At 42.8% G+C, this 27,988-nt stretch overlaps 1 protein-coding gene across 4 annotated transcripts; it reads right to left on the bottom strand.

Annotated features, from left to right (window-relative positions):
• Window positions 1–574: 574 nt before the first annotated feature.
• SLC9B2 (solute carrier family 9 member B2) lies at window positions 575–27,988 on the bottom strand. 4 transcript variants are annotated; one of them, XM_048510237.1, is made up of 13 exons: window positions 24,764–25,080; window positions 24,227–24,270; window positions 21,287–21,389; window positions 17,294–17,474; window positions 14,378–14,548; window positions 12,301–12,443; window positions 11,339–11,466; window positions 10,773–10,948; window positions 10,043–10,149; window positions 8,414–8,563; window positions 7,263–7,371; window positions 6,071–6,207; window positions 575–2,584 (listed from the first exon to the last, which is right to left on the bottom strand). In XM_048510237.1, exons 3-13 carry the CDS (start codon window positions 21,377–21,379, stop codon window positions 2,348–2,350), a joined length of 1,632 nt encoding a protein of 543 aa, XP_048366194.1. In that variant the 5' UTR covers window positions 21,380–21,389; window positions 24,227–24,270; window positions 24,764–25,080; the 3' UTR covers window positions 575–2,347. The 4 variants fall into 4 exon arrangements, with proteins under 4 accessions (XP_048366194.1, XP_048366192.1, XP_048366193.1 ...); XM_048510235.1 differs by lacking the exons at window positions 24,227–24,270; window positions 24,764–25,080 and adding an exon at window positions 27,947–27,988; XM_048510236.1 differs by lacking the exon at window positions 24,227–24,270.

Genomic DNA, 27,988 nt, shown 5'->3' with positions numbered 1-27,988 from the left:
TGAGTTTGTTATTGCCTGGCTCTGCATACCGTTTCCCCGAATATAAGACATCCCCGGAAAATAACACGTAGTAGAGGTTTTGCTAAAGTGTGAAATATAAGGCATCCCCCCAAAGTAAGACGTAGCAAAGTTTTTGTTTGGAAGCATGTCTGACGAACAGAACACAGAAAAATAAAACTTCCCCTGAAAATAAGACATAGCGCATCTTTGGGAGCAAAAATTAATATAAGACACTGTCTTATTTTCAGGGAAACACGGTAGCGACCCTGGACTTCTCTGGAGGCCTGTCAACTAATAACCAGGGCCGACCCGTCTTAGAAGAGGAGTTTAAATTTATACCCTGCCTTTCTCTTCTGTAAGGAGACTCAAAGGGACTTACAAACTCCTTTCCCTTCCTCTCCCCACAACAGACACCTTGTGAGGTAGGCGGGGTTGAGAGAGTTCTGAACAATCTGTGACCAGCCCATGATCACCCAACAGGAATATAAGAGTGGAGAAACAAATCTGGTTCACCAGATAAGAGTCCACTGCTCATTTGGAGGAGTGGGGAATCAAACCCAGTCCCTCAGATTAGTCTACCAGCTCTCAACCACTACACCACACTTAGCTTCTGAGGCCTGATGAGATTGGGTTGGTCTGGGCCATCTAGGTCAGGGTACAAGGTTTCCTTAACAATATTCCATGCAGCAATCATGAATATGTTATCTGAAATGAATAGCTGTTCTGGACTTGTGAGAACAAATTACTCTGATTGCTTGATAGATGTTACAAAAGGGGAACTTTAAGGCTGGGAGCAAGAAAGAAGAAACAAATACCCACTAATTGCACAATAAATTTGTTTGGGCAGGAAGGCTTTCAGAGAAGTATTAGCACTTAATAACTAGGATAATCCTGGCGACTATCACGTTACAAAATGATGCAAGCTATGACTGTTAGAAAGCAATCAGCTTCTCTTTTCTGGCCTCCAGAGAATACTTTGCTATTTGCAGGCAGACTCTTCCATCACAAAAATTACAGGCTCCAACTTCCCAGGATTGGTTCACGCATGCCAAGCGATACACTCAAAAGACAAAAAGAGCCATAGAAGAGGGTGTTCGAGCCATAAAAGCCAAAGAAAAGGGCAGAACAAATGTGATCGCCAACACTCTTTTCTTTCCAATTCAGTTCCCAAAAGGATCTGTTTTAACTGGTGTTAAGGGGGCCATTTGACCAACTGCTGTTTTTTGAATTCTCATTGGGGACTTCCGTTTTTGCTAGCCTGGGCTATCTAGGTCAGGACATTTCTTCTTTTCCTGCAAGTGCAAGTGCGAGATATGGGAAAGCAGGATTACAGCAGAACATCAAAAAGGCATAAGAACTGACTACTGGGGAATTATATAACTGTAAGGTTGACAATTAAGATATTGAAATTGTGAAAGAGTTGGCTCCATCATCAACCAAAAGAGAGACTGTGACCAAGAAATCAGAAAATTCAGAACCCCATCCAAAGGAGGGGGGTGGGATGGCTCTTTGGAATCAGCATATGTTTGCTCTGCCGCATATGCTCACCCTGCCAGCACATATGGCAAATGCGCTGGCTGGGCAACTTGGGAGGTGGGTGGATGTGGTGAGCCAATGGGGTGGGCAAACTGAGAGGCGAACACCAGTGTGGAGGGCACTTCCAGGGTATCATTGGCTCCCACCTGGGCTTTCATTCAAAAGGGTGCTATAAATCCATTCAGCTTTTGGCTGACCGGGGAGGTATGTTGTTGTTCCTGTCTCCCCATGCCAGCCAAAAGTCTTCTGGAAGCAGTGGAGTGACACAGTAGCAGTATTGTGTCCCACCGCCTCAGATTCTGAATGAGGTTGCCCAATGAGGAAGGGCAGGAAGGAAGGTGCTAGAAAAAAATTCTAAGTGTAAGGATATGTCACTGGCAAACAATTCATGATATAGTATTCCCTACGTCTGTGTGAATGCTGGACAATGTAGAAAGCTGACAAGCTGGTTCAATTGAAATGTGTTGTTGGAAGAGAGTTTTATGGACGTGGACTGCCAGAATGACAAATAAATGGGTTCTGTATCAAATCAAGCCTGAAATCTCCTTAGAAGCGTAAATGGCTAAACTGAGACTATCGTACTTTGGCCATATTATGAGAAGACAGGACTCACTCAAAAAGACAATAATGCTAGGAAAAGTTGAAGGCAGCAGGAAAAGAGAGAGACCCAACATGAGACAGATTGACTCAATCAAGGAAGCCACAGTCCTCAATTTGCAAGACTGAGAAGGTTGTTAATGATTTGTAGGTCATTAATTCATACAGCTGCCATAAGTCAAAACTGACTTGACAGTGCTTAACACACACACCCCTATAACCGTCCAGATATGTCAATTTCTTCTGTTCTTTCATGCCCATCATGGTCTTCACTGCAAGCACCTGCTTTGTGGAGAAGCCTGGGTCCTGCCAAGCCAATTATCAGAGCTCCAATTGGTGCTGTGATCAGAATTGCTAAAAAAGCCACTGTCAAGACATCCATGCCATATTGTTCTAACGTTTGATCCTGGTGAGTTCGTGCCGTATCTAAGGCAAGTGAGCCAATCGCAGCCTGCAAGAAGACAAAGAAACAACAAAATCCACTGGCCAGTATCCAATGGGAACCACGAGTGGAACAGAGCTTGTGGCAGGGAATTTCTCTGCTCACCTTTTCCACTGTGGCTCACTAAGTCCCATGACATAGAGACTTGGTGCACAAGGTTTAAAGGGCGCCTGGGAAAAACACTGGGCACAATTTGGGGCTGCAGTGGGAGAAAGGGAAATGTACAGAAATCACACCCCATCTCTAGAGAATTGGATTCAAGCCATCATCAGAGGCGGAGCTACAAGTAAGGGTGTGGTGTGCCGTGCGGCTACGCCTGAGGGGGGGGGTATCGGAAAATCGCCTTCCCAGGCCCCCTCCCCTGCAGCTAGCTTCCATCATTTCATCTTCTCATTATCTTTACGAGTTCCTTTCCTTCTAGAACGTCTTCAGGCTGGAAAGGGCCTGTTCAGATGTTCAGGCTTTAAAACGCCTGAGGGAACTTAAGAAGTTCCTAGTGTGAGACCTTTGGGCTCTTATTGAAGGTCTCATGGGAAGTATAATTCCCATCAAGCCATTTTTAAGCCTAAACAGCGAATAGGCCTTTTTTTCAGCCTGAAAAAGTTATAGGAAAAGGAAAGGAACTAAGGTAAGTGTGGGAAGGGGGGGTGCCATGGGGGGACATGGGGGGGTGGCGGCGGAAAATATAGACCGCACCGGGCGCAGTTTGGCCCAGCTACACCTCTGGCCATCATTTATAAATCAGATTCTTTTAATTGGCCAGTTCAGAATCTCCCTAGGTTATCTGACTGAAGGGTCAGTTGCACCTTCTGCACACAGGTCTAAACCCAGGCACAAGGGAATGAGATCCCAAGGTGAGTAAGGTGTCAGGTTTTCGAGACTTTGGTGCCCACACTGGAGTGAGTCAGTGTGCACAATTCTCCAGCACTGATTCAACTTAATTATAGCAGCTGCCCAGGACTGTACAGTGTGCCTCATGTGAACATCCTCTTAGCCAGGTAACCCATGTTAAATGTTTTGACCTGCAAGGAGTAACCAGAGAGATGTTCTTGATAGTTCCTTATACAGCTACAAAATTCTTCTTGTGTGAAAACCCCCTAAAGATGAAGCCTACACACTTCTCAGAAACAGCAAAAAGCCTACCACTTGGTATACAAGAACTGAAACCAATACTGTATTTAATTTGTTGTTGTTGTTGACTTTAAATATTGTAATACTTATTGTAACTCCATTGCTGCTGCTTCGAACCGTTCAGCCTCCGTGTATTACAGGGGATTCCTTCAGAGTGGATATGCGTATGAAGGTGAGAGACAGTATTGGCCTTGTTGAAGGTTTTCACTGCTGGATTCAATTGGTTGTGGTGGGTTTTCTGGGCTGTGTGGCCATGGTCTGGTGGATCTTGTTCCTAACGTTTCGCCTGTATCTGTGGCTGGCATCTTCAGAGGTGTATCAGAGAGGGAAGTCTGTTACACACAGCCCGGAAAACCCACCACAACCAGTAGTGGCCTTATTTGAGCAACAAATAGAAATTCATGGAGGGAGGGATTATAACCCAGATTCATCAGCGAAAGGTAATCCCACCTTTGCCCATTACCCATTAGGTTTTTCTAAGAAGAAACATGGGATAGAAACTTAATATGTAAAAAAAAAGGAGTATTTGACACTTGAAGCCAATGCCAGAGATGTTGTCATTTGATTTATTTCTCAGGTTTATCTATGTAACTAGCTGGTTTTATATACTGAGTAATTACTGCTATGAACAAATTGAACAGACCTTTGAACTACTTATGAGTGCCAAGGACACAAAAGAGAGTTTTTAACCTGTAATATTACCAGTTTGGTTTTTTAAATACCTTGCAGTAACTAAAACAGATGTTCTTATAGTGTAAAAAGCAGATCTTTGAATATTGATGTGCATCTTTCTTCTCCTTCGGCTCCCCATTGGTCAGTGAACCCCTTTTGACCTCCCACTGACATGCACGCATGACCAATAATACAACACTTCATAAGGCTTTCATGGTGCCTCATGACTGTTTGCTCTGACTGACAAATTTCCTAAGGAGTTGGTGTGGTCCAGTAGACAAAAAAATCAAGCTGAGGTCCAGCTCATGCAAGATGTTGGAGTTTTGATTGCATACTACCTCCCTAAGCTGCCAGGAGGAGGCATGGCTGAGTGGCAGAGCATCTGTTCTGAATGCAGAAGGTTGCAAGTTCATTCCATGTTATCTCCAACTTGAATCAGGTGCCAGGTGATGTGAAAGGCCTCCGTCAGAGACCCTGAAAAGCAGCTACGGGTCTGAGCAGACAACAATGACAGACCGATTCAGTATAAGGCAGCTTCATCTATTCTTGTCACTGTGGGGAAAAATGACAAACACGCCAGATACCCACACTTTGCCTGTTTTGTTTTCCCTTTTTGGAAAACATAGATCTGTCCAAACTTGCCCTCACTTGCCTGCTACTGGGAAGCTACTTCTCTGTCAAGAAAGGCCATGCCTTCTGGTCCCTCTTCAACACTTTAGTTTGGAGAGGAGACGTCTGAGGGGGATATGATTGAAGTCTATAAAATTCTGCATGGGGTAGAAAATGTTGACAGAGAGAAATTTTTCTCTCTTTCTCACAATACTAGAACCAGGGGGCATTCATTGAAAATGCTGGGGGGAAGAATTAGGACTAATAAAAGGAAACACATCTTCACGCAACGTGTGATTGGTGTTTGGAATATGCTGCCTCAGGAGGTGGTGATGGCCACTAACCTGGATAGCTTTAAAAGGGACTTGGACAGATTTATGAAGGAGAAGTCGATTTATGGCTACCAATCTTGATCCTCTTTGATCTGAGATTGCAAATGCCTTAACAGTCCAGGTGCTCGGGAGCAACAGCCGCAGAAGGCCATTGCTTTCACATCCTGCATGTGAGCTCCCAATGGCACCTGGTGGGCCACTGCAAGTAGCAGAGAGCTGGACTAGATGGACTCTGGTCTGATCCAGTTGGCTTGTTCTTATGTTCTTAACACAATGGCTGTTTGGCTTTACTCACTGACCCAGTGGATGTGAATGTTTTAACCATGGTTAGGAGAGTGGCAATGTGTCATATAGCATGTTTACATCAATGCTAACTGGCTAATACTACACCAGAAATTTGAAATCAGAGTCTGAAGCAGGTTTGCAAGCTGGGGGTGTAAGAGACTGGCACAGGAAGGGAAAAGCAAGAACCCCGTGATCCTGCAGTGCCACCCTGAGATCCCAACCCTGATTAATAGATTAGGAATATTATGCCTCTGCTGAGCAACTGCTTTTCTCTTGCTCTGTAACAGAGAAGGGATGAGGAAGATATTTTAGCTCCTGGGAAAAATGAGCTTACAGTAAGATATGGGAACTCCTTACCCACCTCAATTCCTTGCAGTAGTCAAAATACCCCTTATGGCAGTAAAACATTGTATAAGAAACCTCTTGGTTGCAGAAGACCCTTGCCTTCTGTAAAAGCATACTCTACCTGAACGGTTGCTTTGGGGATCCATGCCAGTGAAATAAATATTTTCTCTTTCAACTCAAAGCCAGCAAAAGATACCAGCAAGAACGTGGCAGTAATTCGTACTGCTAACGCAATACTGAGCGTGGCTACACAAAGTCCTGCCGCAGAGAAATATACTTTGTTAACTGCAAATTAAAAATGCATTTCTAGGCTTTCGATTATTTGGAAGAGCAACAAAAGTGTTCCCTCTACACAACAGCCGTTCCTCCTCAACAGATATTAATCAGACGCAGCAAATGCAGCATAAACCAGCTTGATGCGTAAAGCACTTTTTTCAAATGCCACTGGTATGAGCTACTTGTTCAAGGAACCAGAAATTTACTTGGTAATATAATAGTAATAGTTGCAATTGACTCACGGCAACCCCAAAACTAGGGGGTTTTCAAATCATGAGATGAGCAGAGGTGGTTTGCCAGTGCTTTCCTTTGCAAAGTCTTCCTTGGTGGTCTTCCATACAAGAACCATCTCTACTTCTCTGCCAAGCTCTGCCAAGAGCAGGCAAGTCAGGACCATTCAAGCGGCTTAAACTTTAGTTACATACTGAAATGTACTTCTAAATGGATGTTGTGTGCATGTGCATAGATGTGTTTGTGCATTGCAATTTAACCTTGAACATAATCAAGAGTGGCTCTCTGAATTTACTTCATTCTTTATTTGATTTATACCCTGCCTCTCCCAACAAGTAGGCCTCGGGGCAGCTTCCAACAATACAAATTTAAATACATTAAAATATCAATATCAATAATAAAAGCTAAATACTGAACATCACTGGCAATTTTTATTTATAATGAAGGCAGTTCTTACCTTTATTTATAATGAAGGCAGTTCTTACCTTGGCTTAAGCAGTTCTTACCTTTCTTTTTATAATTATGTTTATTTAACACTATGTTAGCTCTAATTGTCCTTCCCCGCACCTCCCTAAGAAGTTACTCCCAGTATCAGACCACCATCTAAATATAGCAATGATATTGACCTACCATGCAGGGTTGTTGCACAAATTAGAACACAATAATGTGCATGAAGCCCTTTGTATTCTATATACATTTTGGTCTTAGGAAACACAAAGTCTGGAAAAGCCACTTCACTAGTACCCCTCAGGAAGAAAGCTAGCCACAGTTTCAATTACCTCTAACGTTTTCCTAAGGAAACTTACCAACTGTTTCTGGTTTTAGAGAGAAGACAGATATTTCAGCTCCAATTAAACCAAAAAGAAAGGGCTGAAAAATCTTCCAGGCAACTCCAATAATCTTTTCTACCTCTTTCTGCAGGACAAAAAGCAAAAAGGAGTAGCATTACAAACTATGCTTGCCTGTTGCTCACTCGAGCATTTGCACCCATGATAGGAAAAGCATGGTGTGTGTAGAAATTGATCAGTTTCAGGGTAGATACATGCATTCAGACTTTACTTGATTCAATCAAAATATCAGAAATTTGATCCTTCCATGAAGACAGTGTCAGCTTTCAAATATTCCATGTCCTTAAAGGAATCTTCCTTTTTAAAAATCCTGCTATTCTTTCAGGAAAGCTGATGTTCCCCCCCCCCCCAAAAAAAAAAAAAGCTGTGGTCAAGCTGATAGCATGACTGGTATTCTTTGTATATGAAAAAAGTTAGTAGAATTGAAATGTTTTTAATGGAGGCTTGTATCCAACTTTAGCATTGGGAAAATGTGTAACCTTAAGTTTTATTAAAAGGTATGGAGAGTTCTGCCCATTCCTTCTCCTGCTGCAGTCCGTTGAGATCCTCCAAATGTTGTTCCTGGGAATCCACAGGAGTCTCAAGTGCAAGAGAGGAACTAGTAGGAATTGCCACATTCTCTTAAGAAAGCTGAAGGGCCTTTATATCATGTCAGTGTAGTTGGATACAGGCCTCTTTCGATGTACTGTTTGAATACATAACTGTGAATTTACCCCCACCTTTTCAACATGTTTACTAGAACTCACCAGCCCCATTCAAGCTGTACATTTAAAGCATAACCCCAGATATAGATTTACATTGGCTAATTCAACAACACCAGAATGAAAATCAGTTATACATGTACTAAACCCTGCTTTCATACATGACAGCCAAATCAGGGAGAAAAGTTTACCCATGTTGGATAATGCGCTTTCAATGCATTTTCAATGCATCTGGATTTTGCAAACAACTGCAAGAGTGCCTTGAAAGTGCATTATCTGACATGTGTGAAAGCAGCCTAAAGCAGCCTAAAATGACCAGGCCTACTTTATAGCAATCCTGCAGGCATTTTACTCAGTTTTGTTTTTCAGAAAGTGACTTCTCAGCCGCATGTTGACTGAAACACTCACCTTCTCATCAGACCATGAAAGACTGGCAAGGAATGCCAAGACAATGGTACAGAGTCCTCCAGATCCAGGGAAGCCCAAGTTTATGGTGCTAAAAATAGCAAACACAGACAGACCTACCAGAAAGAATGCTCTCCTCCATACAATGGATACCTAGGGCCAGAGAAGAAAATAAAAAAGCATCATTGAAGCTTTTTTCATTTCTTTTTTGAAACAATAATTACTGTAATTGAGCATTATCCTAAAATAATGGAATTACTGTCACTGTAAAATCTGTAGTATGTAAAAATGTAAAATCACTGTAAAAATGTAGTATGGACTACTACATGTGATTTCCCTTGAATATTACCTACAACTGGTTCAAGATGCAGCAGTGCAGATGTAATCCTGAATCAGTTGGTGAGAATTATTAGTACAGTGTTGAAGCAAGTCCATTTGGTATCATCAAGCTATTAGCCACATGTTAAAGTTTTGGCTCTTTGAAAATCCTCCATTCTCTGGGACCAGAATACCTTAGGGATCACTTCTGCACTTATAAACCCATTGCATGGATAAATTCCACTGAAAATGATCTTGCAAGGCTCTGTTCTAAGTGCTGAGCATATGCAGAGGACCATGGGGAGCAGGGCTTCTTTGGTGGCGGCTCCCATATAGATCTGGGAAGTTTAATCACTGCTAGATTTCAGGTAGCTAGCTCAAACCCACTTGTTTTGATTTCACTGGTTCCCAACTAATATTTCACTGGTTCCCAGCAGTCATTTGCATCTGCTTTATTGTTGTTTTAGCAATTAATGTTGAAATGTTATGAGGCTTTAGCTTATACGCTTTATAAGCTTATAAGCCACCACGAGGGTCTGGACTGGCCCAGAAGAGGAATATAAATTTCTTGATCCACTTTACAAGTGTCTTCAATTTACTCCAAAAAGATAATATTCCAACCATAACAGGAGTTCCTTCCTTAATTGCATCTATTTAAAATTATGAGAGTCAATTCTGCTCTTAATTTTTATTGTGCATGAGTGATTTTTTTCAATATTTTGAAATATTTTTGCTAAAGGAGCAATGGTTTTCTGAAGCGCATTTAGCAAATATAGTTGGGGAACCAACCTAGTTGAACACAGCCTTCCTCCCCACAAGCCCCACGTTTTCAGGCCACCCAAGAAGAGTCTGTTTTTGTTTTCTACATCCAATATTCTCAGCGATGCTTGAACACCAGAATGATGGCCCAAATATAGTCCAATTAATATGGGAAACAAAATATTATTTGTGTAACACTCTTGAAAGGATCTCAGCATTAATCAGAGATGGACCTCAATCTTTAATCTTGCTACAAACTCAACATAGTTCCTCTTCTAAAATGCCTAAAGTTTAAAAGGCTATAAAGGAAGGCAGAGCTGGGGTGTGGGAAAAAAGTGATTTTCGTAAATGCCAAACCATAGAAGATAATAAAATGCAGCGGCTTCATATCCTTGCAAATTAATGTACTAGAAAATTAATTTGCCACTCTCTAGAGAGATAGATTATATTTTCATTTTCCAGACAAGACATGCAGAGGTTTCAGATTAAACGTTCCTCATTTTGCATACGTAAAGAGATGCAAAACTGATACTTTTCAAAATATTGTTTCTTTACCTGATCCTTGCTTGGAAAGTACCGTACAAAAATACCTAAAAGCCCGCCAGCAGCGACTCCAATTGCAACCTCCAGAAAACCACGAAGAATACTGAAAACAGTGGAGCCTGTTGGAACATTTCAGAAGGTTAAAATGGTTTTTCATGCAGTCTTTCTGCTAATGTTTCTTAAGCTTAGGGGGTTTTTTCAGCCAGGAAATACATCCAAAATATCAGCTAACCACAATGCCAAAGCTCTTCTTGCCAAAGTATCACATGAGAAGGAACAAAAATGGTCTTTGCTTCAATTCCTTGAGGTGAGGTGGGATAAGCCTCCCAACAGCCTTGTTGGAGATTAACTCATTGCTCAGCAAGTCATATAGCATTTCAACTTACAGATTCAGAGGGGCGTATCTTGGAATACTTCCCACAGCATCATTAGGGTTCCCAGCTCTGGGTTGGGAAATATCTGGACATTTTGGGGGTGGAGCCTAGGGAGGGAGGGTTTTGGGGATGGGAAGGACCTCAGCCGAGTATGACACAATGGAACCCCCCTCTCCAAAGAAGCCATTTTTTTCCAGAGAAACTGATCTTGGTCATCTGGAGATCGGTTGTAATAACAGGAGATCTCCAGAAGCTACCTGGAGGTTGGCAGCTCTAATCATCCTATATATCCAGAATTTTGTCAATTAGAGCATCACAGAGAAAAGTATACAATGTGCTTTATCAGTCTGAGGAAGCGGTATGGGTACCTGTGGAGAAGGCTATCCCTAAACAGGTGTTGAAGCCCGTAATGGACAAGATGTCATCAAAGCTGCCGGCAGCCATGAGCAAGGTAGGGACACCCTTTTCGACGCCATAGCCTCCCGCTTGCAAAACCAGCATGGAGGGAACCACAACAGCAGGGGAAACAGCCCCTAAGACAAACCTGAAAGAATCAGACCACAGTCCATCAATAGAATGGGACCCGCTCTATCCCACCCCTTCCCAATAACAGTCCTGGTTTGCAATTTTTTTAAAAAACGACATTATGGCTTTCCTGTGAACAATAAAACATAACGTGCACAATGATCAGGGTTTTGTCTGCTACTTTTAAACAATGGGACGCAAGTATTGGTAAGGAAAACAGAACTCATGCCACGAAAAAAAAACACAAAACAAAACAAAAACAAAACAAAAAACAAAACTGAGCAATATGAAATTCTCCAGTGTGCCCATTTTTGTGACTTAGTAAAAAGGGAAAAGGCAATTTAAGTAAGATGAAAATGAATGCAATTGTCTAAGCAAGCAAGCAGGAGAAAGCAGCCTGACCTCTTACCCTAAGAGGAACCCCCAGATCCATGGCAGGTGCATCAGGAAGTGAGCCAGAACTGCTGCTATACATGCTTCAGTGATGCAAGGCCCGAAGCTCAATCGTAAACAGACAGCCTTTAATTTTTTCAGAGCCTGAAAGGTAAGCCACAATGAGAAACATGTCATTTTTTCAATGCCAGGTAGCAGAACACCCTTGGAGATATACTATGCTCAACTTTCTTAACAAGGTACAGAAGGAAGATGCTTGGATCCAACAAGTGCAGGTTTGGTTTATATGTTGGATTCATCTCATTGCTTTCTCAGGATTCAGCAAGTGTTCCACATGATGGGGGGGGGGGGTGCAGGAGGGCAGGCAGGGAAGAGATAGAGAATCACAGTCAGAATATTATCCAGTTAGCATATAGGTTTTGAAATAGTGCTGGTATGAGGAATGTCCCACTGTGGCTCAGAAATACTGCCATCTGGATCTGCTTTAGAAATAGTTTAAATAAATAACTTTAGCAAGACTAAAGACATAATCCCAGGAAATCAGTTCTGCATATGGAGGCAGGCTTCTACACATAGAGCAGTTCTCTCCTCAAGCAAATGGTGCCAGGACAAGCTCTGGGCCACCCCTCTCAAAATGCCATTGTTTCTAATTTTGGTGATTGTATTGTGTATCATCTGCCTTGAGTTTCAGCAAGAAAGATGGGGTATAAATAAATAAGTAAATACTGAAATCCTACCCACAAGGAATCATGAAGGTGGGTTCTAGCCTCGCTTTATCCCCAATATGCTAATTTTGTAATGTATAAAGATAATTAAGATGAAGAGATATATTTATTCAATTATTTAGTCTCTATTTGTAATGTGATGTGATATAAGTCAGGCATGGCTTTAACACTAGCGAGAACCAGGCCTATCTCTGTGAAATTTCTCCCACACAGTTTTGCTGTGATTATAAGCAAGGACCATTTGATGCCATACCTTTGGGTCAAGACCCAGGCCAGCCCGGGCCAGGATAATAGCAAGGGCAATACTTCTTAGGGCAGCTGACCACTTTGTATCTATCTGGATTAGGTCACTGATTAAGGGAATATTTCGAAGGAGAAATCCTACAAGCAACATTCCTAAAAGAAACAGAGAAAAGCATCTTAATGACTGTACAGGTAGAAAAGTGAGACATCAGTAGAAGGTATTCTAAACCTGAACGAAAGTAGAAATGGAACACCAAAAAATCCAAGCCTAATGCAGAGGAATACGGCAGGAAGGAGCTGGGATGAACTTTGAGTCAATTCTCAAAACAAGCTGTCAGTCTCTTGATGGATAACCTAGCTAGGAGTGGTACCATTGAGATGTTTGTGATATGGAGAAAAGCAGAAGGAATTGATGAGGTTGAACCTGGAAGGGGAAGTAACATGACACCTCAACCTGGACTTTCAAATTATGGAATTATGGTTTTGAATAAGGAATGGCAGAGCATAAATCTTCAAATAAATAAACCGAGAGAGAGAGAAAGAATAATAACCCTCCCTTCAGAGATTTACTTTTTCTTCTTATCATGCTCTAATCATACTATTACGATGTATTGCTCTATGTTCCTTTTCTTACACTTCACACTGAACCTTCCCAGATCAGATTTTATAGATGTTGTTTACCTCTCTGGAACTGAATCCCAATTCCATGAAAGGCTGGAACATGAGACCTCTCATTCATTAAATGTAACATCCCCGTCCCTTCTCGCACTTTACTTGGGGGTGCTCACACGAAAAACTGACAACAGGCATGTTTCTGCCACAACTCTGCTCCCTTCCCTACCCCTGTGATTCGGTCATAAACCTTCTATGTGAAATTTTCATTTCATATCATGCATGTGAAAAAGTGAGATCTGACTCACAAAAGCTTATGCTGAAATAAACTTGGCAAGTCTTAAAAGATGACGCTTGATTTCTCTTGTTCATTGCTACAGCAGACTAACCTGCTCACCCTTCTAAATAAGCTTTGGCAGCCCTGATGGGGCAGAAAGGCGGGGTATAAATTCTGTAAGTAAGAAAGTAATGTAAATATATGTGTCACAGAAAACACTAGATCTGTTTGGATCTCGTGGGAAGGGGATAGTTTCCTGCCGTCCTCAAGGATTTCAAGCTGCTCCAGGATTTCAAGCTGCTGAGCCATCTGTCTTTTTAAAATCAGGCAATCAATAAAGCTTATATATATTTGCACATAAGTGGAGCCTCAATACACAGTGTCTTTCTTAAGACACTGAAAGATCTCTGCAAAGTGAAGTTGGTAAGAAAAAGCTACAATTCATGCTTAAGAGCAAGCTGTTCAACCCAAAACAGAGTTACATCTTCCAAAGTCCACTAAACCAAGATGATTTAGGATTGTGCTGTAACTTTTAAAAATATTTTATTTATTAGGACTGCACTATAACTTTTTAATATTTTCTTTTTTATTCCCTGTTGCAGGGAGATACAAAATTAACTCCCAAAGTAGCACCAAATAGATGCAGTAATAATTTAGAGTAATATAATAAAATAATAACTCACAATGGTCTCTCATCTGTTAATCAATTGGTGTTCAATTGGTTATTCTGTCAAAGGTTTATAGCCCTAAAATTCGAATGCAGGGAGGAGGGTGGACTTACCTCTGGAGCCAGTGCGGCCTTGTGCTGGTGTGGGTGTCACCCCACCAACACAAGAGGAAAATGCGCAGGCAGAGGGGCAGATACGCAGGTGCCTGCAGCGCCTGACCCCAGAGGTGGCTGCCACATCCTAGCCCCAATGGTGCAGGACACTGTGCCAGTGTGGCTGGAAGCATTCCAGAGGCAGTCCTAGAGGCAGAGCCAACTCTTTCCAATGGCATAAGTCCATTGATCCAATGGAGAGCTTTCTGGCAGCATGTGTGTGTGTGTGTGTGTTTTCTCTGCCTTCCCAGGGCTCTTGATCGGGTTGCTCTTTTATCAGTGGATCATAAATCAGACCGCAGACAAGTTCCTTTCTTTTAACAAGCTATCTGTGCCATGAGGCACAGTTATGCACCCACCTGACATTGAGATACTTACCAAGCAGAGGAGGGAGTGGAGGCAGACCAGGTAATTGAATCAGCCCCATCAATTTGCCACCAATTACAGCAAAAAAGAAGAGGAACAAAATCCCAAAGAGGTTCCCACCGGGAAGACACTCTTGGCCTGTAATGGACCAGACCACGGCCCAAATCAGCACCACAGCTGCTCCTGGAGGAAGACAGGGATTTTTAAAAAGGAAGCATTTTATAGAACATTTCTCAGGATGTCGGTGCATTTGTTGAAGTTTCATTGGGGAAGTTGTTTTGCAATGGATGAAAAAGAATTGTGTTCATAACATCACTGTAATTTTAAGTTTTCCTGGTGGCTTCTTTTTCTTTCTTTCTTCAAGATATTGCTTCCGGTACCACCATGTTATCTAATTCTATTCCAGTTGCTTGTTAGCGATGGTTGCACACAGATTTTCAACCAACCCACAGGATTCAGACTGTAGACCAGCACAACTGTTATGCTGGAATTTGCATAGGGTTTAGGACGGTATTGATGCTCACACATCATGCATTATTTTGTTTTGAGAAGGGCTGGTAATCTGGAACTGTTTTTGCTGCTTCCTGGCAAGTCATGGGTGAGCATTGGAAAACATAGATAGAAAACCTTGCTCTACAAGTTACAGACATTTTTGAATGCAAATGGGTTTCTACACTTAACTCTCCTTCACTGTGTGCAAAATGATCTATTCTCAAATTCACATGACAACTCATCTTATGATCAGAGTAATTAAGATACTTATCCTGTTCCACTGAGACTCATGCTGAATCATAACACCTCAAGATGTTCCGTGAATGACTGACATCTCATGACGCTCTTTGGACATTTAAATGTTGTAGACTGGCAGCCGCTGCATGAACAGGTCTGTTCCTTTGGAATGATGCCCTTCCAACGTGACAATTTTAAAAATGGTTTTAAATTAACTGGAGCTCACTGAAAACTTCCACCTTGAGCAGGGATCGGAACCATACCTGCTCAGGATCAACAAAGCAGCCACATCAGATATCCCTTGACCACTGAGTCTGCTCACTACATTCCGGCAGGAGTGGGAAGGAATAGCAATTAGCAACAATTTAGTTTTTGAGCTAATAATCAAAAGTAAAGCTTGACGTTTCTAGGAGGAAGTTTTCTTAACACTTGAGAGAGACCTACTTACATGAAGTGTGCAATCATTTTACTTAGACTTGACACTTTCCCCTAGGATAGGATTGATTGCTTTTGAGGCAGAATCCTTAGTTATTTCTTCAAATACACTAGGCATGGATCTTACTGATTTCAGCGGCTCATGTACTTGGGGTTATATTTTGGCAGAGGAGAAAGCAGCTCTCTCTCTTTCTCTCTCTCTGCATGTGTTATTGGTCATAATCCAGTTTCAACACCCCATCAGAAATACAATCTCACCACAATCTTTTTTTGTAGTTCACTTATGGGCAAGGACATTAAGGTCCAGTTTAAAAGTTTAAAATTTTGATTAAAAAAACTGAATGCCAGAACAAAACAACTGGGAGACTAGAAGTCTCTTATTATTTGCAAAAAGAGCTTTAGTAGATATGTATGGAAGAAAAGACAGAATAGTTTATCCAGTTCATGTTAGATCTTGGAAGCTAAGCAGGTCGGTACTTGGAAGAGGGATGACCAAGGAAGATTCTCTAGAGCAGGGGTCTGCAACCTGCAGCTCTCCAGATGTTCATGGACTACAATTCCCATCAGCCCCTGCCAGCATGGCCAATTGGTCATACTGACAGGGGCTGATGAGAACTGTAGTCCATGAACATCTGGAGAGCCGCAAGTTGCAGACCCCTGCTCTAGAGGAAGGCAATGACAAAACTCCCCTGGATTCTTGCTTTTCTTGAAAGCCTCTTGCTGTGGTCACTATAAGTTGGATGTGACTTGATGGCATTTCACACACACGGTCAGTGGCGTACCTAGGCAAACTGGTGCCCTGGGCAAAACATGTGCATGATGCCCTCCCATGGGTGGAGCAGTCCGGGCATGGCACTCACCCTTCCTGGATGGCCCCAGCAGCCCAAGTTCACTGGAGGCGGAGTTCCCCGTCCTCCTGCTCTGCTGACTTGTGGGCCACCGTACAGAGTGGGCAGGGCTTAGCCAAAGTGGGTGGGGCTTAGAAATCAGGTGCCCCACGTGACAAAAAATTTCTGCATCTTGGGCAACTGCCCACTTTGCCCAATGGGTGGTACGCCACTGCACACGGTTAAGGCCCCAGGGATACTTTTCATTTACCATATTCTGCCCTGCTTTTCTCTAAGAAAAGCTCAAAGTGGCTTATATAATGGTTCCAGGCAATCTCCATCTAGACAGGTTCAAACCTGTATAGCTTCATTAGAATTACATATATTCGTACAGACTCTTTTCTGGGCCATAAGAAAGAGCACGTGCTACATCTTTGCTGGTGACTCTGAGAGACTTTTCACATTCTGGAAAGAAATCAAAGGTAGATGTGAGTCGACAAAAGGACCCCACCAATTAGGATTCTTTTCATCAAAGACTAAGCAATCTTTTAGTTCTTGCACTGGATGGAATTAATTATTTTATCAAGCAACAGTAAGCTTGGAATAATTCAAGACAGCTAATAAAGCCACCATGAAAAAATGTGGGACAGAACAATTAAGCCTTTCATTCCTGCATGATATTCCACATACTCTCTGGTTGTGCTCAGTACTCTGGACTACAAAACTGGGGGGGGGGGGGGGGGGGAGAACAGAACCACCAGGCAATTTGGTTAACCAAAATACATTCCTATTCAACTTGGCACACTGCAATTGGTGAGGGTCTGTTTTGGACAGTGACTTGCCCCGAACCTTTGCAAAGCAAGTTAAAAATCCAAAGCCACAAACCAATCAGTCCAAAGGGTATGGTTTATTTATTGTTGTTCTTTCTTGTACATACCATATGTGACAGTTTTGGCGAGAATGCCTTGCGGAGGGCAGGCGCATATTTGCTTCAGTCTGCCCGGCATCTTTGACTCGACCACGGGTTCTTGAGGCTGCTGCCCTGAGTAATTCAGCAGAGCAGTCGTTTCTGTCTGTATGGTCCCATCAACAGCTTTGGAATCTGAAAGATTGGCATCCTGAATTAAAAGAAACAAATCATTTTGTAGGTCTCTGACGAGATGCCAGATACCTAAGGTTAGACTCCTATGCACACTTACCGGGAACTAAGTGAATTTAATGGCACTGACTTTTTGATTATCTACATTTATGGCGGACGGTAGAAGAAGAATAGATGCTTTTGAGTTGTGGTGTTGGCGAAAACTACTGCTCATACCATGGACAGCTAGGGTGACAAATGCAGAAGTTGCATAAAACCACATCACTAGAAGGGAAAATAACCAGGCTCAGACTTACATACTTCGGTCATGTGATGCGATCAAATTCGCTAGAAAAATCTATGATACTTGGAGTTGTCAATGGCGGGAGAAGACCTGGACGCCAAAGAATACGATGGCTAGATACCATAAAAGCTGATACAGGCGTGAGCATCAACCAGCTGAAGGAAGCAGTACTTAATTGAAAAACGTGGATAGAGCTTGCATATCGGGTTGCCAAGGGTCGAATGGATAACATCATCATGGTGGACAGTAAGATGAATTAAATACTGCAGTGTAAATGACCATAGAAGTTACTAAAAGAAAGTAATGATACCAAGCTCGTTTTTGCAGTTACATTTTAATTCTTGGGAGCTTTGAGATTTGTTTAATAAAGACAAAAGGAAAAGCACCAAGTCCTCAAGGTGATACAGATTTTTTAAAAAAAACACACACATGGACAGCATCTGTTGAAGGCTAAGTCCTTTTAACCAGCAACACTTTTCTGTATCAACCATAATATTCAGAGGAAACAAACAAGCTCCACCCCTAGTATTAAAAATTTGAATATCTAATGCTGGGGACAAATGGCATGTGTATGTGGTGGGAGGGTGGATATTTCCACCTCTTCTGCATGAATGTCTTAGGGGCATCTGGCTGCTCATTTTTAGGGGAAAAAATGAGACCTGTAAAACAGAATGTGAAACTACACAGATGTAGGACTTAAATGATCTAGGAATTCATTTTCTCACATTCTTATGGAAGTTAGTTGCACAGACCAAGACAGTCAAGACTCAACTGTGATCGGAATAAGTCCAACCGGGCAAAAAAAGGCAAGAGGCTAGAAACGAAAGGTGGGGAATAATGGTACACATTTGCGTTTGTGGCACCACATATGTATAATTACAGTAATCCTTCAACAACCTTGTAAGGCAGGCTAGGATTATCTGAGAGACAGGAGTTTGGCTAGATCTGCTAGCAAGTTGTGTGCCAAGATGAGATTGGAATCTGCTAATCTTCCTGATTGTGCAGCTTAGCTGCTGTGCTACACTGGATTTTTGGCAGACACAGAGAGGACTGCAGTCTAGGTGTAAAGCTGTAAGGGCTTGTGAAGCACATTCTGATCATCTCGAAACCAAAGGTAGCTCTGGGACTGGCACATCCTGTTCTACCAACTCTATCGAACCACCTGTTTGCTAGTCAGGTATTGGCCAGGTAGACTGCTGGAATCCACTGGGGATGCCAACATTGTACAATTCCTTCAACCCAACTTTCTATCAGAAGCACTCATTTTACTAGGCTAATTATTGGCCCAATTTTTAAAAAATTGCTAAAGAACAGCCAAGTAATATTCATTTTTAGAAATTTACTTTGAAATAAAGCTTCTCCTATATACAACCATTTCCATGCCCCAAAACATACCTTCGATATCTACTTTTGCCGGTTTAAAGTCTGTCAGCGTTTAATGATGTTGCCGTTGATGGGTTTTGGTGGCAGTCTGTGATGAGGTTTTAAAGCTCTGAAGTTTCAAAGTTCCTATTTTGATCAATGATTTACCCGAGGGCAAGTTATTAAGCATGTCTCCGTACGATAAAAGTGAGGCTTCCTGGACTGAGCGCCTTCCCAAAAGAAAGATGGCTACCACCTGACTAAGCAGAGTTGCAGCAAGGAAGAGAGGTAGGAAAATTGTGTGAAGGCAAGAGAACCAATGGAGAGGGCAGAGGCAGCAACCTGAGTGTGTCATACAGGGAAAGACAGGAATTCTGCATGGTCCAGTTATCTCTGAGTTGATCTGCATGAGTGTGAAAGAAAGTTTGTACGATCAAATCACCACGGTCTTTATGTATAAAACATGTAATGTTTAGTACATTCTTAATACTATCAATATACAACCTGGGTTATAAATTCAGTTGTATTATGCAGTTTTCTTACTTGTTCAAGGGGCAACTCTGTACGTGCTTTAAGATAATTTTCATGTTCTTTTGATTTGCAGTCTCTGGTAACAGTAGACTATACTGTTGTAAATAATTCTGTCTTGGTTTCAACTCTCTGTTTGAAGGAAACATGGGGATAATAACAGTGGGTTACACTGTATGCTTCACAGCTTCTTGAAAATCTGTTAACAGGACTACCTTACAGGGTGGATGAGTACCAAACAATATGTTCGATTTATTGTCGAAGGCTTTCACGGCCGGAATCACTTGGGTGCTGTGTGGTTTCCGGGCTATACAGCCCGGAAACCACACAGCACCCAATATGTTCGATTTCCTTTATATCCACCTCAGGTCTATCACACTCACTTTTAACGTGGCATGAGTTCTAAATCTTGCTTGGTAAATTCCTGGAGATTTAAAAGTGGAGTCTGGGGAGGGTGAAGTCTGGGGCAGCAGCTCAGCAGGAAAAGGACGCAATAGAATTTACCCTGTAAGCTGCCATTTTCTCCAGGGGAAGGGTTCTCTGTGCTCTGGAGATCAACTGTAGTTCCACAAAGTCTCCAGGCCTTAACTGGAGGTTTGCAGCCCTACGTCCAAGCTTGAGACTCAACTGCCATGTGCACAGAACCTATCTGGATCAGAACCATGGTTGCTTGAGCCTCACCCCAATGCTGTTTTGTTTACATTAAGCAGTCCAAGGACCCATTATTTGCCCCATGAAATGGAGGTTTCTTCAATGGGCAAACAGCAGCTCCCCGAGTTCATTTCAGGCCATGAAAACAGAATGCAACCGGTGGCTTAAACTCCCCTTTCTTCAAGATGTCAAAATCAGGATTGCATGCCCATGGAAACTGGATTCCAAGAACAGCATATGACTGACTGAAAGTCCCTATGGTAGACCGAGGAATTCAATGTAACATCCTAACATAACATATGTGAAGTTCTTTCAAAACCTGAAAATGCTATATAAATGATATTGTATTGCCACCTGTAGTTAAACTTTTGTTCCCCTTCTCCAAGTCTTATGTAATTCAACGGATTTACTTAAAATCTTGTTGAAATCAAACAGGTTTACTTTGAACATGCTGTGGGGGTTTTAAATGGCAAAGGCAGAAGGGGCAGGGAGAATGTGTGTGTTTAATGCGTACTAGGATGGATATTTATTCTACAGATGAAAATACATAGGTATTTGGGAGTTTCTATCAAGAGAACGAACTGAAAAAAATACATCCAAATAGGGAGATTCTATAGTCGCATCAAAGAGGGAGGGAGGGAGGGAGGGAGGGAGGGAGACAGGAAGGCAGGAAGGCAGGAAGGCAGGAAGGAAGGCAGGCAGGCAGGCAGGCAGGCAGGCAGGCAGGCAGGCAGGCAGGCAGGAAGGAAGGAAGGAAGGAAGGAAGGAAGGAAGGAAGGAAGGAAGGAAGGAAGGAAGGAAGGAAGGAAGGAAGGAAGGAAGGAAGGAAGGAAGGAAGGACCGACCGACCGACCGACCGACCGACCGACCGACCGACCATGGGAGAGCGTTCCTAATCACAGATCTCCCAGGTCATACGTACATTCATTCTTGAAACCTACAGCCCTTTGAGAAAAACCAAACTAAAAAGTTGAATATACAGTTGTAGAAGATTGTACACCAAATACCTTAGCTATGGGATGTGAGGGGAGAGAGTCCTTGTTCATAATAGCAGATGATGTTGTATCCTCAGTCTCTTCCACCAGGTCATCTTCTGCCATCTTGCTCACGCTAAGATATAAAAAAGTATTTGCTAATTAACAAGCTGACTTTTCGGATGCCAGATATTCACCCAACTTTCAGAGAGTTTGCAGGAGCAACAGTGACTTTAAAAAATCACTCTGCTCGCCAAAACTGAATGACATTTCTTTGTTTATGCCTCAGCTGTGTGCCCTAGATAATTTTTCAAGGTTTTAAAAATATAGGATCAGCCAAATCCATGTTTTGTTGAATCAAAATAAAGGGAAGGACGTGGTTATTTGGGCAGACAGTTCACAGTTTAATTTAGCTTGATCATTTATCCAGAAAAAAAAGAATGAGTAGTGTAGTGTGAGGTTTTTATCCATGGGTTTGATACATGGTCTACTGGCTAATTTACCAGTTTGAGTTACACATACTGTGTATCCAAAAAGTTTACAGATGTTGTATCTATTGTGCAGCAAAATGTAATGCAGATTCTGTTTTCAGGGGTTGTCATTTCCAGTGTGGGATCTGTCATTCCACTCCTGGAGCATAGATTGTGCTCCCAGGGACTGTCACTCCACAGTCAGGGTTGTCATTCCAGCGGCAGGGTAGTCCATATAGACCCAGAGACTTTGGCTGATTCCGCATGGGCCAAAAACAGTGGTATGAAAACGGTGTGAAAGCAGTATAAACCCTTTTACACCATTAAAAAACCTTTTACACCATTTTCACACCGTTTTCACACTGCTGTTTTTGGCCCATGCGGATCAGCCTTTCATTGAAAACCATTCCCCTTTTTCTTTGCTATCTTTTTTGTGCTGTAATGTATTTCAATGGAGCCCATGTAAGTCAATTGGCATTCCTGGGTTCCATTATTTCAATGGGCCTTCCAGCCTCCCCCATTCCAAAGGTCAATCCTGTCATTCCTTTTACTACATCCTGGCAGAAAAGGAAGGAGACAGAAGCATGTGAGCAAAGGGGGAGATCCTTGTATCATACAAAATATGGTTTGCTCAGTTTATTCAAAGCAGCTGAATGAACCATACAGAGTCTGCCATATGGCTTATGAGATTTGTCAGTGCAAAGTTGGACCTTCTAAGTCCAAACTAGTCTGTTCACCCTGGCCCCCCAACAAATAATAATCTCTCCCAATGTAAGAGGGAATTTTCAACAGCAGCAAGATAGTTGAATACTTGTATTCTAGCTGAATAAATGTGATATTAAAAGTTATTAATTACGTGAATCTACACGCATATCTGAAGGTGTGGCTTGGAACATGGCAATTCATCAGATAATCTTTATTTCTTTCTTTGCAAACAAATTACTTTTTCAAAAACATGCAGCAATTTATCCAGCTAGGATTGTGGATTTCTGGGCTGTGTGGCCAAGTTCTTGTTTTTGTCACGAAGATTAAAACACTTTACCATGACATGCCTCTGAAGATGGCAGCCATAGATGTGGTCCAAATGTTAGGAGCAAAAACCATGGCCACACAGTCTGGAAAACCCACAACAGTCAGTTGATTCTGGCCATGAAAGCCATGGGAGCAGCAGTGGCGTAGTGGTTACGAGCAGGTGAATTCTAATCTGGAGGAACCGGGTTTGATTCCCTGCACTGCTGCCTGAGCTGTGGAGGCTTATCTGGGGAATTCAGATTAGCCTGTGCACTCCCACACCTGCCAGCTGGGTGACCTTGGGCTAGTAACAGCTTCTCGGAGCTCTCTCAGCCCCACCTACCTCACAGGGTGTTTGTTGTGACAGGGGAAGGGCAAGGAGATTGTAAGCCCTTTTCAGTCTCCTACAGGAGAGAAAGCGGGGATATAAATCCAAACTACTACTACTAGTAGTACTAGTACTACTACTACTCTTCTATATTACTTTGCTATGTAAAATTAGGCAAGATTCAAGCAGCACCCTCTGAACTAGAAAACGTAGTGCCAGTTCCCATTCATACAATATGTCGATTGTTCTATTATATCACTACGGAACATGGTGGTTTTGTTTAATTTGTGATAAAGTGGTTTGCTTTCAAAAAGCCAAGTGGGTGAAACAGGTGAAAAGCATGCTCAAGAGAGCATTCATACTCCCCTTCCAGAGAGCTGAACCCACAGAAAACTGTAGCTCCATGGTTTATGTGCATGCATCAGAGTTAATGCAGGTTTTGGCAGCAAGGAAAACACCCACCCACCACTGCAGAACAGTCTTGTACCAGTGCCTCTTGCTTCTTCATCAGTGGTAGAACTATGTTGGCTCTTTTCTGTTTTCAGTTCCTGGTACCAAAATTGTTGTTTGTTTCCTTGTTTGTTTAGGAAATTTGTATGTTGCCTCTTCACATCTTTTCAAGGGCAGCTCAGAGCTAAAATGCAGCATTCAGAGAGAACAGGGCAGAAGCCTGTGAAAATCCGACCTCTGATCCACCATCCCAAACGTATCCTACCCATTTGGTACCCAGCAGCAATACAGACTGACAGGAGCTTCAAGCATCACTGGTGTGAAGTGTCACTCTCATTGGCTGGAGCAAAGTCTGACTCAAACACTTCTGGAGTATTATAATGTGACCATCACAACAGTTGTGCATGCTGTGTGATCTCACAGACATCTGGCACATCTGCACTCAGGTTCCCATGATTTGTTTTGAAAGCAGCAGCCCAGGAAATGCAGTATTTTTTTTTGGTGTGCAGATGCCAAACGATTTTTTCCCATCCACTATTAGCCTTTAACCGTCCAAATGAATAAGCATTCCAGAGCATGCCATAAACCGTTGCAAAGTGGGCCAGCTCAGGATGCATCGTCTTGTTTTGCCAAATAAAAGAAGTCACAGAACAAGGCCTGGACTAGAACACGTGCTTATTCTCAACAATGTTACCACGATTTCCAGCCACTCACCCCTTCTGCTCTCTGGAAATACACGAAGTCTTTCTTTCCACATGCTAAAAATACAAGAGCCAACAAGTCAGGAATATCTTGGGACCGCCTAGTTGGAAGGCAACCAAGGAACCAACCCAGGCTTTCCCTAAAACACCTTCTTGTACGAATCCAATTTCCTTCTGTTTTCCACCAGCCAGGGGTAGGGAACCTGCGGCTCTCCAGATGTTCAGGAACTACAATTCCCATCAGCCTCTGTCAGCATGGCCAATTGGGGGTGATGGGAATTGTAGTTCCTGAACATCTGGAGAGCTGCAGGTTCCCTACCCCTGCACCAGCCGGTGAACCCGAACGACACATCTGCTTGCATACAAAGCACCCAAAGACCCATCCAGCTTGTTTCCCCATAGGCGCGCGCGCACCCCCTTCCCAGCTAGGACTTCCATCCCCGGGGGCGCGAGGGAAGGGGGCGGGTGCCGGGACGCAAGCACGTGCCCGCTCTCAGGCTGGGGGGGCAGAAAAGCAGAGGACAGAGAAAAGGGGCGGAAGATCCCTTACCGAGCAAAGGCAAGCCCCCCGGGTGCTGCGGTGCACTAGCAGAGGCCTTCCGAGATTGCTAGCGGGGCGGCAGCTGCCGGAGAGCCCCGTCTGGAGAGCCTCCAACCTCCTCCGGGGAAAGCGAAGAGGCCCTCCTCCTGCAAACCGGCTCCGGTTGCTGCAGCAAAAGATCCGGCCTCGAGGCGCCCTTTCCCCCAAGTGGATGCAAAAAGGGAGCCTGCGACGGGAGAGAGACGCTTGCACGCTATTCAGATTTACATGGAGAGTAGGCGCTGAAGACTAAGGCGGGGAAACCTTCCGAGTAGGCGTGCGTATAGGATGCGTATTGCAAGGCTGAGATCCCTGGAGGCGCACTTTTGGGGGTAAATCCCTCCTTGAGTTCAGTGCTGCTCGTTTCTGAAGAAACAGGGATGATGACTACCGAGAACAGCAAGGCAAAACGGCAGGGTGGTATTGTCACAGCTCCGGGAAGTTGTAACTGACTAAAGGGCAGGGAAGAGAGATTCTCACTCCCCCTTCAGAAAGCAACAGGCTGCCAGATGAGAAGTGGAGTTCATTTCCTATACCTGAGAGCTGTAGTCCCTGCCTTATTCCCAGTGGCTTCTGAACTTGTTAAAGTGGGCTATGACTTTCTTTTTTGGACTAGTCTTAGGTCTGGCTTCACATAAAACAGAAGAAAAGAAAGAAAGACTTTGTGTATTTCCAGAGAGGCAGTAGAGGAGGCTGGCATCGTTTCTGGAGAGAGATGCTGTTTTTTTTAAATTATTATACGAATCCTTTGGTGTCAAACCAAAGCTAGTAGAGTAGGAAGGGCTGGTGATTCAAGCGCAAGCGCGCATTCTGTTTCATGTTCTGCTGTAACGCGAGATCAGAGATTATGCAGAAATGCTTGGGTTTTGCTTGGCGCATGGAATGATCAGACCCTCTGGCGGTATAGTGTTAAGGGTGGCAGATTCTGATCTGCAGAACCAGGTTCGATTCCGCACTCTTCCACATAAAGCCTTCTGGGTGCTCTTAGGTCCATCACATTTCTCTCAGAACTTTCTCAGTCCACATGGAGTCAAACAATGGCAAACCACCTTTGAACATTTCTTGTCTTGAAAACCCTAAGGGGCCACCATAAGTCAGGTGTGACTTGAAGATAAACACACACATGGAATGATCGCCACGGGGGTTTCACCATGTTCTCCCATCTAGGGATTCTGCCATATACTACTAGGTCAGCATCATGGAATTCTACTAGCATTTGGCGTAGCCAGGTAAAATGGGTGCTGAGTCATTTCTCTGGTGCCTGGCGCACGGCTTTAATATGCTTGAGCCACTGTTTTCCTAGTCTTACTGAAGAAAAAAATTGTTCTGTAAGAACACACTGCTACAAGGATGGAGGAAAATGTGATTAGATTAAAAAAAAGAATTCAAACACAATAGGAGTTGTCATAATTCAAGGTTTAAAAAATCAAACAAAAAGAGCACCACTTCTGTGATTAGGAACCTGAATGGAGGCTGCAAACTTATACATTTGACAGTTGTAATAGTATCATCTTACAAAAAGTGGAAGAAATTAAGAATTCAATTAAGAGAATTTAATTAAATTAAGAATTCAATTTAGAGAGCCAGTGTGGTATAGTGGCTAAGAGCAGCAGGCTCTACTCTGGAGAATCGATCTCAATTCTTCACTTCTCTACCTGAAGCCTGTTGGGTAACCTTAGGTCAGTCACAGTTCTCTCAGAATTCCCTCAACCCCACCTACCTCACAAGGTGCCTGTTGTGGGGAGAGGAAGGGATTGCTATTGTATGCTGCTTTGAGACTCCTTAAGGCAGAGAAAAGTTGGGTATAAAAGCCATCTCTCCTTACAGAGAGGGGAAAAGGTCACGTTTCAAACATATTAGGGAATTTAAGAATCAGTTCAATAAACTCAATAAGCTTGGACCAGCTAGCGTCATTCTGTACACAACTCCACAAGTCAACATGAAACCCCGAAAATTAGTTATTTCAGGTATTATCTGAAGAAAAATGCTAAGCAGTTTCCAAGAAATTAAAATATATGTATGACAAAAATACATATGTGAAGCAGGAACTAATTAAACCAGTGGTGGCGAACCTGTGGCACTGGTGCCAGAGGTGGCACTCAGAGCCCTTTCTGTGGCGTTAGGTATTTACTTTTAAGAGTTCGTCATGCCAGCCAGAACAGGGGCGAGGCGGAAAGCCAGCTACACTTACCCCTAGGCTGGCCTGGGCGTGATCCTTTACCTGGGAGTAAGCCCGGTTGCTGACAATAAGGCTTGCTTCTGAGTAAACCCTCCTAGGGTCGTGATTCATCCATTCGAAGCGTTGCACGGTTGCTTCATCAAGCTTACTCCCGAGTAACATGCGCCTTGGAGCCAACTGTTTTTCCTAAACTAGAACCTCAGTATTCAGGTTAAATTGCCATGTTGGCACTTTGCAATAAATAAGTGGGTTTGGGGTTGCAATTTGGGCACTCCGTCTCGAAAAGGTTCGCCATCACTGGATTAAACCTTCCTATCATGCTCACCCACAGCAATTTCACATTATACTACATGGCAGAAAAGCTGATGCTAAATCTCTTGCTTCTTTCCTTTTTGTCACACTTGGTACAAGAAATTACTATTCCCAGTTGGGACCTGAAGTGCCATACACCTCCACCTCCATTTTACCCTGACAACAACCTTGTGATGTATGATAGGCTGAGAGAAAGAGTGATTGGCTCAAGGCCTTCAGTGAGCTTCCACAATTGTGTGGGGTATCACAGATCCAAGCTACTAATCTATGCTGGCAAGTATTGAGTATATATGTGGCAAATCACCCTGATCAGTGAGCAAAAGCAAAGCAAAGCCAAAAAAGTTGCAAAGGAAATTTTTAAAAAAATGCAGCTCCCCAACGTCTTTTGAGACCTTCCGCAAGGAAACCTATAAAAGTAAATATTGAAAACCCAAAATAAAAATACATTTAAAAATAAATGAAATGGTTAAAGAATTTGCATACAGAAATCATAACTGCAACTACAAAAATAAATCTGTATCTTGGGATGTAATAATATAGAGCAATAATGAGAAAATATAGCATCGTAAGATAAATGGAATTGGTAAAATAGTGATTTTGTAATAGAAATCTCACTAACCTCCAGGTGAAGGAAACAAGCAGAACCCACACAAGGAACTTACTTTGAGATCACGTACATGCAACTGTTCCTTGCAAAGCAGAAC

The sequence above is a fragment of the Sphaerodactylus townsendi genome, linkage group LG10 (genome assembly GCF_021028975.2).
Source record: "Sphaerodactylus townsendi isolate TG3544 linkage group LG10, MPM_Stown_v2.3, whole genome shotgun sequence".
Classification (NCBI taxonomy): domain Eukaryota; kingdom Metazoa; phylum Chordata; class Lepidosauria; order Squamata; family Sphaerodactylidae; genus Sphaerodactylus; species Sphaerodactylus townsendi.
The sequence above is the reverse complement of the archived record's forward strand: the minus strand, read 5'-3'. Positions and strand labels throughout refer to the sequence as shown.